Source organism: Podarcis bocagei (genome assembly GCF_964188305.1).
Source record: "Podarcis bocagei genome assembly, chromosome: 14".
NCBI classification, from domain to species: domain Eukaryota; kingdom Metazoa; phylum Chordata; class Lepidosauria; order Squamata; family Lacertidae; genus Podarcis; species Podarcis bocagei.
Genome location: NC_138139.1, coordinates 51,478,909 through 51,491,852, shown reverse-complemented (window position 1 = coordinate 51,491,852; position 12,944 = coordinate 51,478,909). Strand labels below are relative to the sequence as shown.

The window sequence follows — 12,944 nt, the reverse complement described above, 5'->3', positions numbered from 1 at the left end:
CCTGGAGATCCCTGCAGGCGGCAGCTGCCTCCTCCTCTCTCTTCCTGGATGCGAGAGCCTCGGCATTCAGTTGTGACACTGCTTTTCTGAGTTCCTCTATCTGCTGCTCAGCCGTCATGTTGTCTGCCGTTCGTGAGCTAGCTAGTAGGCACCTGCTTCTCTCCTCTCCTCGAGGCTGTAGATGCCCACAATTTTTGGAGACGGAGCTTACTGTCAGAGCTGCTTCAAGATCCTAGCTCACAGAGGATCACGCTAGCCAGCGGTCATTAAGTAAAAGTCTTTATTGAGTTACAGTTTCCATTCTCAAGCTGCTGCGTGCAACTCTACGTCTAATGGCTAGATCGGCGAAGCTCCGTCTGAGTCTCCGCCCCTTGTGCACCAACTTAATATCCTAGCCCTGCTCCACCTTTTCCGCCTGACTGTTCTCCTCTGGGTCCCTCTGCCCCCCGGGGTCTCTTCCTTCCGGGATTCTTCTGACGCCGACCCCCCGGAACTCCCTGTCTCCTTGCGCCGGGCTTTAGGACCTGGCTCCCTTTCCTGGCTGCCTACTGCGTCACTTTCCTGTGCATTTGAACTTGGCGCGCGCGCCCAACCTTCCACTTTCCGTCTGACCGTTTCTTCGCTCCCCGATGGAGGTGTGGCCACTCCTGACTCGTGCCCTCCCCCCTGTTGCGAGCTGCCAGCGCTTGATCTCTGGCGCTCTTCCTTTTCCCTGCTCTCTGGCTGTGACGCTGGTCCCGATTTCCAACTGCTCTCCTCTGAGTCCCCTCTGGCTCTATCTTCCTGGGGTGTCCCCCTAGGCTCCCCCCTTGCCCTGGCCACTGGTGCTCCTTTCTGTGAATCTTCTGATTCACTGGAAAGACTCGGAGATCTCGGGTCGTCGTCATCACTCATCTTTTCTTCTGCCTCCTCCCCCTCGCTCTCTGTTTCCTCCCTTGCCCTTGCCTCTGCTCCTGAACCCCTGACAGTCCATAATATTTTTTACACTACAAGTCAGTCAAAATCCTGCTCTTGTTTCCATCTGCTTACAGTGGCCTCCTAAGTAACTTATAAAATTTCCCCATTCTTTTATAAAGTTTTTATCCTTTTGGTTTCTGAGTTTTCCAGTCAGCTTTGCCATTTCAGCTTGGTTTGCCATTCTTCTCTGGTAGGGACTTGATCTTCTTTCCAACTCCGGGCTAAGCTTCCCATCTTCATTTTATTCGCGGGGCTTCTTTCTCCCATGCCTGCCCTCATTGCACCTCTCTTCTCCTTCCTTCCCAGCTCACCAGACCCGCCCAGGACTTGCTCATGTCGGTCTGCATGAACTGCAACACCCACAGCTCTGAGGACGTCGAGGTGGTCTCCAACCTGATCAAAATCCGCCTCAAACCCAAAGTGCTTCTCAACCACTATATGCTGTGTGTCAGGTAAGACCAGGCTGAAGCCAGGCAAAAGGCCCTGTTTCACTAGGCCTGGGGGCCTAATCCGGCCCGCCGGTTGGGTAAAATCGTAAAATAAAGCTCAACAACTTTAACCCTAAAAAAGATCAACAACTTTGGATCTGCCCCTCTTTGAAAAAAGTTTGTGGACACCCCTGCGCTGACACCTGAGTAATAATAAATAATAATAAATTTTATTTAAACCCCGCCCTCCCTGGCCAGAGCCGGGCTCAGGGCGGCTAACACCAGTAAAATTACAATAAAAACATAATAGGGGGTTGGGAATTTAAAATACAGGTTAAAAATACAATTTAAAGTGCAGCCTCATTTTAAAAGTCAAAACCATAAGGGAAGGGAAACATAAGGGTCAGACTGAGTCCAAACCAAAGGCCAGGCGGAACAGCTCTGTCTTGCAGGCCCTGCGGAAAGATGTCAAGTCCCGCAGGGCCCTGGTCTCTTGTGACAGAGCGTTCCACCAAGTTGGGACCAGTACTGAAAAGGCCCTGGCCCTAGTTGAGACCAATCTAACCACCTTGCGACGTGGGACCTCCAAAATGTTGTCATTTGTGAACCTTAATGTCCTCCGCGGGGCAGACCAGGAGAGGCGGTCCTGTAGGTAAAGGGCAAAGGTGGGCCAAATCCTCCTTGTGGGTAGGGCTGGACCGATAACCGGTTTTCAACTTCATGATATACGGGCTAAACATCGTGATGTACCAATGTATCACAATGTCTGAAATAAGGATGGAGCTACGTAGAGGCATTGGCTGGCTTCACTGCTTTACCTGCATTGTGGTTCTTGCATTACACACACACACCATGATTCACAGTATATTTCCATGTCAAAAATTATGAAACCGATAGCACATTGCGGACTTCAAACTGGTTTTGGACAATATTATCAGTCTATCACCCAGCCAGACTTGCGGGAGAGAGCAGGGGCAGCAGGAGCAAGGTTTGTGCACGTCAGTGGTTAGGAAAAGAGACTGGTGGACCTTGAATTGTTGCTAATGGAGATGGGGAAGAGTTTCTCCCCTACATCTGGCAGGTGCCAGGGACAGGTGGAATTTGCATTAAGTCCAGCAATCTGTCTAGGAGCCTAGTTACAGTCAACTTGGTTGGTTCTTTGTTCAGATCCTCTAGTGGGAACAACACCCCGTACAAGAATTTTGGTCTGATGTGCTTAAGCAACTGATTAGTGATAATATTAAATTTATGCTAGAATTATTTTTTGCTTTCATAATGTTTAAAGACTCATTGACTGTTAAAAAGAAAAGCAAATGAGCAAACCACAAAGTGGTTTACAAAGAGAAAATTACCAGTAATAACAAGAACAACTATCTAACACATTAAAAATAAAAATAAGTAAGCAACAAACTAGAAACAGGGTAAGACATGTCAACACATCTGGGTAGGCTTGCCTAGACCAAAAATGTTTTTATCTAGTGTTGAAAAGAGTTCAATGAACGCTCTTGCCTGATGTCAATAGGCAGGGAGTTCCAAAGTGTAAGTGCTTTCTTACAAATACGGAATGAGTATTATGTGGCACATAATAATGGTTTTACAGGACATCACAAGGACACCAAATTTAAGGACTTGCTTCTGCGTTTCCTTATAGTTGCTAGACAAACAACCATTTGATCATGGAAAAAACTGGATAACCTAAACTTACCCACGTTATATAGAACAATTTGGACTTTCGCAATAGCATTTAAAAATGCATATAGAATCCAGGGTTCTGCAAGGAAAAGGAAAAACCACGATAATTTTACATCACCTGCCAGAACTTTATTACATATGCAGTGTATGTATGTAACATGAACTCTGGAACCTCTTATTCTTTGAGGAGGTCTTGACATGCCTTGACAGGTGCATTTGTTGAATTCCCACTCCTCTTTTTCCTACATTTTATATAGTATTGTTTTTCTTTTGCGTAAGTAAGCTTTTCCCCTGTTTTTAAAAAAACTTCATTTCCTGCAGGGAGCTGCTGAACGCCCACCGGGACAACTTGGGCACGGTGGTCAAATCGGTGGTCTTCAACGAGCTTTCAAATGCCAGAAATCCCAACAACATGCAGATTCTCTACACGGTTTTGCAGCACAGCCCAGAGCTCGCTCCGAAGGTAGGTGGCTGGTTAGCCAGGGCTGGGGAAGCAGCCTGTGGGACAGACCAGCCCCCTCTTGCCAACGCAGCATCTCCTCCTTGCTCTCTTCCCAGTTCCTGGCGATGGTCTTCCAAGATCTGCTGACCAACAAAGACGACTACCTGCGCGCCTCGCGGGCCTTGCTGCGGGAGATCATCAAGCAGACGAAGCACGAGATCAACTTCCAGGCTTTCTGCCTCGGTCTCATGCAGGAGCGGAAGGAGCCTCAGTACGCTGAGATGGAGTTCAAGGTAGGAGGCCTGCTCAGTTTCCCCCACCAGCTGCTTCTGCAAAAGGAGCCTTGTATGGTGTGTTAGAATCATAGAATCATAGAGTTGGAAGAGACCACAAGGGCCATTGAGTCCAACCCCCTGCCAAGCAGGAAACACCATCAGAGCACTCCTGACATATGGTTGCCAAGCCTCTGCTTAAAGACCTCCAAAGTAGGAGACTCCACCACACTCCTTGGCAGCAAATTCCACTGTCAAACAGCTCTTGCTGTCAGGAAGTTCTTCCTAATGTTTAGGTGGAATCTTCTTTCTTGTAGTTTGGATCCATTGGATCCATTTGGATCCATTGTTCCTTCCGTGTTTTTGTTTTCGTTTGTTTCTGTAATTTTTTTTGTAATTTTCAATTACTAAAATCCGATGAAAACTACATTTTGTCAATCTCTAATTACAATTCATATGCCAATATATACCAATTATAAAGCCGATTATACGTTTTGTGCGACTTCCTGTGTGCTGGATTTCAGGGTGGTTTTTTTCCCCCATCCTGCTTCCGAAATCTTAATTAATCCAACTACACTCAGTCTTGTTCTTAATCCCTTATCCACAGCTACAGAGCTTTTGACTTCCATTCGTATTATCAGATTTAATGAATCTTATTTCTGTAAAAGAAGTTCTACACCCTATAAATTTCCTGTGTGCGATGCTTACCATATTTTTCGCTCTATTAGACGCACAGGACCATAAGATGCACCTCCCGCAAAAGCCATGGGTAGCTGCGCGAAGCCTCCGCAGGGCAGCGGGATGAAGGCTCCCCGCTAAGGCAGAAGCTAGAACAGCTAGAGGGAGCGCTGCGCAGCGCTCCGTCTAGCTGTTCTGGCTTCTGGGGTAGCCCGTGAAGCCTCCGCAGGGCAGCGGGATGAAGCCAACGGGAAGCTGCGCATGCCTCCTCCGCACTGGAAGGAGCGCCGGAAATAGCATTTCCGCATGTGTGCGTGTACACACACTCTGGCCCACCGCAGTGTCTGTGGGACTGCAAACTGGCCCAAGCCACAAAAACTTTGCCGACCCCTGATTTAAATTGTTCCGTTCTGTTGTTGTATTTTTGTATCCCCTTCTCTCCAAGGAAGAAGAGAGAGAGGAACCATGTTTTCCTTTGTCCTGATTTGTATATAATAGTGGTAGCTTAGTACTCACACCTCAAGTCTAGCTCTGCTGTTGTTGACTCTGCTAAGGCAGCGTGCACTCACGTCCCAAGACATGAGTCACGGAAGCACGTCGGGGAAGAAGACTGATGGATCTCCCGAGCGGCACGCAGAAGGGAGAGACAGGCTGGCATGTATGTGTCGTTTGCCGGGGGGGGCCTGTCCTGCCTCCCGGCGACCCCCACCCCCATATTCACCATCCTCCCCTCTTACCCCCGGCAGGACCGCTTTGTCATCCACATCACAGACCTGCTGGCCGTCTCCATGATGCTCAGCATCACTGCCCAGGTGAAGGAAGCCGGCCTCGCATGGGACAAAGGAGAGAAGAAGAGTAAGTGGGTTGCATCTCCTGGCTTAGTCTCTAAAAACAGGGCAAGGAAGAGGGAGCTGGGTAGACATGTAGGATCTGTGGGCCTGCTCTGGAGACGCTGCCCAGAACCGATGTGAAAATAAGCATGTAAATAAATAAGATTATTAACTCCATCACATGTCTGTCATCATAAATCTGAGCTTTGTTGCCGTGCGTTGTCAGTCCCACAGCCAGTTTCGAGAGCGTTGCCCTCTTTTATCAATTAAAGATGAAACATTTGCATGCCCAAACTGCACAGACAGCAGCAGTGGTTTCGTTTGCAAGAGTCGGGGGCCGTGTTTTCCAGCCCCAGTCCTGCAGCAAAGGATCCCTCTCTTTTCCCAGGGATCATGTGATCCTTACAATCTCTTTATCTTTATCTGCATCTGAACACTGTTAACAGGATTACTCTTGCAGGCAAAAAATTGAACTCCAGTTAATTTTTTTAATGTGGTTCTTTTTTGAGGGGGTGTTATTGGCTTGTTGTTTTCATTTTGATTATATATATTGTGGTTTTACATTTTGATTTTGTCTTGTGAGACCTCCGGGTATAGGTGGTACATAAATTCCAATTAATAAATATAAATAAAATGAATTTTCTTATTGCCGCCACCCACCCTTCAGATCTGTCTGCCCGGACTTAAGAACAGGGCTTTTGTGTTGAGAGCCACATTTTCCCATTGCAACCTGTTTGGAGCCTCATTTTGGTTGGGGGGCAGGACTGAAACCAGTGGTGGGCAGGGTCACACCAAAAAGAGTGGGGCCACCCTTTCTCTTTTCCTACTACCCTGTTTCCTTTTTATCTCTCTTTTTCTGGCCCCTTCTTCTCCCTCTAGCCATCCCTCCACACCCCTGCATCTCCCTCTCGCTTTCCTGCTTCATCCCAGCCCAGGGAAGGACTTGACCTCTCTTGCCCAGAGGTCTGATCACTGCTGGAAGGCTTTTGAAATCAGGCCAAGAGGTGCATGAAATGAGGCCCCTTGGGCTGCAGATGGCCCACCCCTGGCCTGGAACCTTGGCCCACCTGTTTTAAGTAAGATGGGGAAGATGCTGACTTTTGCCCTTCGCCTTTGCCCCTTCCCCGCCATGGCTGTGTGCAAGAGGGCTTCCTGGCTCTGCTGTCCTAGGACCTGATGACGTTCCTCATGGAACTTTGAAGTGTCAGGCATAGCCCTATTGGCTTTAGCCCAAACGTAGTAGAGTTTTCCTGCACAGCGAGGAAGCTAGTTGCGGCGGTAATGACTAGTCAGCTAGACTCAGAATAACTATTTACAGGATTTATTAAAAGGAAAAATAAAACCAGCAGAGTTTCTGCATACAAAAGAAAGCAAAATAAATCCTTTCTTTCTCTCTCTTTCTTAACCATACACAGCACTTCTAACTCCTAACACACCTCACACCAAACTGTGCTAGCATTCCTAGATAACAGAGTTGAGTGCTGGTCGTTAACCAATCAAAGTAAGTAGTTTCTAGGTCAAGCAGACCTTGGCTTTCTGCCAAGAGTAAATTGACACTGCCTTGAGTTAATTGTGTGAAGCCAGAATCTGTAAGTTCCCATGAGAATCAATTAACAGAAACTGAACAGTTCCTTCTGACCCCCTCTGCCTCTGTCCTTCTCCCCAGACTTGGAGGTCCTGCGTGCCTTCCAGAACCAGATCGCAGCCATTCAGAGGGACGCGGTTTGGTGGCTGCACACGGTGGTTCCCTCCATCACCAAACTGGCTCCCAAAGAATACGTTCACTGGTAAGAAGCTGAGCTGGAGATGATGGCGTTGATGATGCACCGGCCTCTTGCGCGACCCCTCCTGGGTTCCCTCCGAGCACCCTCATTCAGGCCAGGAATTGGTCTAGGAGCCAGGAGGCGCTTGAGGGTGGGGAATCAGAATTGCGTGGCGACTCACACACCCCCCCCCCAGTGGAAATAATGACACATGACACAATGGGCTAAATAAGGCCACAACTTTATTTGTTACAGGTGATGAGCGGTATTGGCTTAGGCATTGGACCTCACCGACTATATCCAACTTCAGCACATCTGCTTGAAGTCCAGGAAGGGTTAACCACCCGTAGGGGGAGTCCTGCTGATGCACATCAACTAGGAACTCCCCCAGGGTGACCAATTGGGGGCGTGCCTTAGGCCCTCACCTCCCCAGACTTCGGACAGGGCCATGCTCCCCCGGAATCCTTTATCGGACTACCCTTCAATATGCTGGGCAGGTGATGGCGCTTCCTCCCCTCTTCCATCTACAGAACTATACCAATGCCTAACCGCCAATACCCAGAAAGTTGTGATGATTTGCTATGAGCTGGGCGAAAACCAAGTGGCTGGTGCCAATTTGCCAAGTGGAAAAATTCCTACCAGGCCCCTCAACAGCGACCAACCAAGGTCCATAGCAAGGTCAAGGAACGAAAACCTTATAGGGCAGGAGGGTGGGAAACAGGAACAGCTGGCAGGCAGCAAAGAGGGAGATCCCTGACCGTGTCCTGCTTTAAATAGGACAGGCCACGCCCCCAGAGCCAGCCGATTGGCTGGCCAGGAGGTGACGTGGCCGGGAATCCCCCCCAATTGCGCGGGGGGGGGGGCGTGACGCCTGCAACTCCACCTCCTCCGAAGAGGAAACGGGGGGTGGGTGGGCATGCATGCATCTTCTGATAAGGTAGGAGCTTGCTCCTTCCCTGCCTAGGAGATCTTGTGGAAAGATTCAGGACAGATAAAGATTCAGCACATATTAAGCTATGGAAGGAGCTGTTACGGAAAAGGAGCAATGCGGCAGCGAGCTACAGCTGGCTGGAAAGCAAAACATTGTGGAAATGTTTGGGACTGTACCGTGAGAACAAAGGGGCAGTCTAATCACAGTGCTGAGCACCGGATGTTAGCTCAGAGTGTCATTTGACCTGTACAGGAAGTACAGGAGGTGGAGTTTGTCTCTCTGCTGTTGGTGTTTGAAGAGTGCAGACGCGTTTCTCTGTAATGCTGCAAAGACAGAAATAAAGGCATGTAAATACATTTCTGTCTATCTCTTTCCCCTCCCTGGGGGAAGGCAGGGAGCAGGGAAGAGTGGTGTGTTCTTCTCACGCTTGAGGAGGATCGCCGATAGTGACCTAGCCTGTATCCTGCCGGGAATGCAGACAGGGAGGTCAACCAGGAGATCAAGCCGGGTGCCTGGAGAGTGGCCAGTTCCTCTGATAAGGCTTGAAATCCGACAGGAGCTCCATGCAGGAAGCAGTGACAGGCACCAACTTGGATGACTTTAAAAGAGGATTAGGCAATTTCACAGAGGAAAAGGCTACTGGTGGCAGCAATGATTCTGAACACCGGTTTCTGGAAACAAAGGAGGGGAGAGTTGCTTTTGCGTTCAAGTCCTGCCTGTGGGTTTTCCCCAGTCATCTAGTTGGCCAGTGTTAAGAACAGCATGCTGGATTAGGTGGGCCATTGGTGTGACCCAGCAAGTTCTTTTTAGGCTCTTATGACAAGGGGGCCCCAGATCCATGACCTGTGTGACAGCTGGAAGATACAGAGGGGATGGTGTTGGCTCGCCATCGAGAGCCAGTGTGGTGTAGTGGTTAAGAGCGGTAGTCTCATAATCTGGGGAACCGGGTTCGCGTCTCCGCTCCTCCACATGCAGCTGCTGGGTGACCTTGGGCCAGTCACACTTCTCTGAAGTCTCTCAGCCTCACTCACCTCACAGAGTGTTTGTTGTGGGGGAGGAAGGAAAAGGAGATTGTTGGCCGCTTTGAGACTCCTGAAGGGGAGTGAAAGGCGGGATATCAAATCCAAACTCTTCTTCTTCTTCTTCCCAGGGAGAGGCGGTACAACTCCCAGCCCACTTACAGGCCATGAATCCCCACAAGGACAGGGAAGCTGCTGGACATTGATTGATGGATTATATTTCTATGCTGATTTTCATTCAAACATTTTGATGTATTTTTAATCTTTGTTGGAAGCCGCCCAGAGTGGCTGGGGAAACCCAGCCAGATAGGCGGGGTACAAATAATAAATTATTATTATTATATTATTATTATAAATGAGGAAATCCCTGCTTCAAGCAGTAAATAACAACGACATAACAGCATTACAAATACAGCATAACTCTCGTGGAATAATTATCAAGTCGCCAGTAAAACAATTACAAATCATCAGTGAAACAATTTCAATTATAAGGCGCTATTAACAAAACATGGGACGCGGGTGGCGCTGTGGGCTAAAGCCTCAGCGCCTAGGGCTTGCCGATCGAAAGGTCGGCGGTTCGAATCCCCGCGGCGGGGTGCGCTCCCGCTGCTCGGTCCCAGCGCCTGCCAACCTAGCAGTTCGAAAGCACCCCCGGGTGCAAGTAGATAAATAGGTACCGCTTACTAGCGGGAAGGTAAACGGCGTTTCCGTGTGCGGCTCTGGTTTGCCAGAGCAGCGATGTCACGCTGGCCACGTGACCCGGAAGTGTCTCCGGACAGCGCTGGCCCCCGGCCAATAGATGTGAGATGGGCGCACAAACCCCAGAGTCTGTCAAGACTGGCCCGTTCGGGCAGGGGTACCTTTACCTTTATTAACAAAACAACTACTACAAAATAAACTAAATATCACAATTATAACCATGTTTTAGGACTACAGCGTTCGTAGTCCTAGAAAGCAAGATTAACGTTGGCAAAATAGCAGCCAAAATTAAACTAAGCACTGTTCAATTGATACGCACACTCCCCACATCCCCATGACTGATAATCTTTCAATCTGTTCAGCTCATTAAAATGCCCAGGCACATACCGTACTTTTCTGTGTATAAGACACCCCCATGTATAAGATGCCCCCTATTTTGGGGGACTCAAATATAAGAAAATGGGGGGAAATGGCACAGAGTTGTTGAGTTGAGCTATTTTTTTGCGGAGAATTGACCTGAATTGTTGAGCCCCCACACTCGTCCCATCGCCGACAGAAGCTGCCAATCACCTGCCCGACTGCCAGAGCGTCAGCCAATCAACACCACCCATTGACGCAGCAACCAATAACACACACAATAGCCGCTGACAGCCTCGGCAGCAACCAATCATACGTCCACCCTATGCACTACCCGTGTATGAGACGCCTCCCACTTTTTAGCATGATTTTTCAAAGAAAAAAACAGTCTTATACATGGAAAAGTACGGTAATACCCGTGGCAGCGACTCCTTTCTGAAGGTTCCTCGGGCTGGAGGTGGGGTAGCCCCGGGGAAACCAACCCCCAGATGATGACAAAGTCTCTCACCCCTACAGTTCTTCCTCTGGAAACAGCTCCCTTATGAAGACTCCTGGGGCTGGACGGTGGGGCAAGGCAGGTGGGAAAAGCCATTGCCTGGTGGACAGCACCATACCTGTCACCCCTCCACTTGAAAGCTTGGTGGGCAGGCAGGGAATCCCTTTGGAGCAACTTTGCTGCTCCTGTGCAGTCTTGGAACATTTACTCCTGTTCTCGGGCTCCTGAACCTTGACCCTTTTCTTTCTGGATCAACTGATTCTGACACATCGCTTTTCCCTATTTTCTAAGCCTCCACAAAGTGCTGTTCACAGAGCAGCCAGAGACCTACTACAAATGGGACAACTGGCCTCCCGAGAGCGACCGCAAGTAAGTCGGGGGCTTGGCTTTATTTATTTTAAAAACCCACAAAAGCCCAGGGGAAAAGGTTGTCACTGTTATGCAGAAAGATTATTGGCTAGTGTCAGGGAACTGCCATCGGCCAGAGGCGAGAGATAGAAGGGCAGTTGTGTTACAGGGAGCCTCCAAAAATCTTGCAAAGCAGTTCCTCTTCCGGGGAAAAGGAGGTGCAAGGACCAGAGGATGCTAGTAAGAGGCTTAACACTGCACCTGAGCCAGCCAGAGAGGAGGGAGGCACGCCTTTGCCATCGCCCATCATGCGCAGTAGTCTGGGGCGCAGGGAGGGGCAGAAACGGCTGGGGGTGATGAAACTTTTATGTTGGGGGAGGTACAAAAACAGACCACTCTGCTAGCGATGGAGCCAGACATGAACTTATGACACTCTTCACTGTAAATAGTTTGCACCAAAATAAAGCCTGTAAAAGACAGGACGGAGTCCTGCCTGGTTACTCTCGAGCAACAGCACTTGACAGCTAGGTTTGCTGATCACTTTGACTTTGCACCCCATATGGACTGACTCTTCGGAAGCCAGTAGCTCTTTCTCTCTCTCTCCCTCCCTCCCTTCCCTCCCACCAGCTTCTACCTCCGCCTCTGCTCTGAAGTGCCGATCCTCGAAGACACACTCATGCGCATCCTCGTGATCGGCCTGTCGCGGGATCTCCCCCTCGGCCCCGCCGACGCCATGGAGCTTGCAGACCATCTGGTGAAGCGGGCAGCAGCTGTGCAGGCAGACGGTAGGATTCTGGCAGTGAAGCCTCGGTTTCGCACACCCACCAGTTTTATTTTGCTTATGCATCTCCAGGTGCTGGAATCATAGAATTGTAGAGTTGGAAGGGACCCGGAGGGTCATTTACGATACGATAATCTTTATTGTCATTGTCAACGAAATTGAAAAATCTACATAAGACATTCAAAACCCAACAAGCCTGCTATCCCAACCTGGTTAGCCCCCTAAATGATACCCCAATTCTAAATACAATATACTTCCATACAGACTCCTTACAATGCGTTTAAAACCAAAATCGCATTTGGATAGAAACTGTTTTGCAGACGGCTCGTCCTAGGCTTTATAACCCTGTACCTTCTTCCAGAAGGCAGAAGCTGAAAGAGATCATTTCCAGGGTGCACGCTATCCTGCACTATCTCTGCAGCTTTCTTATGGCACCTGGAAGCATAGATTTGAGCCAAGGTGGGAAGAGTGTTCTCTCCGCAGTCTTTACAACCCTGGACAGCATTGTTTTCTCCCTGACCGTGCAGCTCCAAAACCACACACACGGACTAGTTCTAGTCTAGTTCTAGGTAGGAACTCAACAAAAGCGTCCACTGTTGTTGGACTCCAGTTCGCATCAGACCCAGCCGGGGTGGAGGAAGGATGTGCAGTGGGTGCGGGCCGTCCCGGGTTTCACCCCGGGGGTGTGTGTGACCAAATGCCGGGCAGCACTCACCGTGGGGCCTGCAGCGCACCCGAGCCATGCATCTCTCCTGGGAGACGCGTGGTGGCTTGGCATCCGCAGGTTCCACACTGCCCAAACGGTCTGCCTGCTGCCTCCCACCCCCTACCCCCAGCTGTAGGGCAGCTGAGTGGGAGGAGGCAGGCAGACTCCGGAAGCCTTCTGTGCGGCTTGTGCCACCCTTGGGCACACCGCCCCAAGCACCCACTGGACCCAGCCAGCGCGGCTGTTGGCCAAGGACGATAGGGGGAAATGATAAGTAAGGCCGCAGTTTCCACCTTTCTACTATAAACGGTGTGAGGACTCCAGTTGAAAAGCAGGATGAACACCTGCCAAATAAATCAATCCTGTTTCTTAAAAAAAAAACGCAAGTTGCCCTTTTCTGTGCCTGTGTAAAGTGAAACCTAAGGGGCTAGCCCTCATGGCAGCAAGGAAGATACAGTCATACCTCTTGTTACGTTTGCTTCAGGTTAAATCTTTTCAGGTTGTGTCCCGTGGTGACCCAGAAGTACCGGAAAGGGTTACTTCCG

The 12,944-nt window shown here is 49.6% G+C and overlaps 1 protein-coding gene across 1 annotated transcript in view; it reads left to right on the top strand.

The window, feature by feature from the left end:
• The window catches only part of INTS1 (integrator complex subunit 1), a 95,417-nt gene that overhangs the window by 17,495 nt on the left and 64,978 nt on the right, over window positions 1–12,944 (top strand). Inside the window, exons 8-14 of the mRNA XM_081169349.1 lie at window positions 1,264–1,409; window positions 3,399–3,540; window positions 3,636–3,812; window positions 5,216–5,324; window positions 6,966–7,086; window positions 10,856–10,933; window positions 11,540–11,697. Coding sequence (XP_081025475.1) covers window positions 1,264–1,409; window positions 3,399–3,540; window positions 3,636–3,812; window positions 5,216–5,324; window positions 6,966–7,086; window positions 10,856–10,933; window positions 11,540–11,697 — 931 coding nt within the window. The remainder of the gene's footprint in view (window positions 1–1,263; window positions 1,410–3,398; window positions 3,541–3,635; window positions 3,813–5,215; window positions 5,325–6,965; window positions 7,087–10,855; window positions 10,934–11,539; window positions 11,698–12,944) is intronic.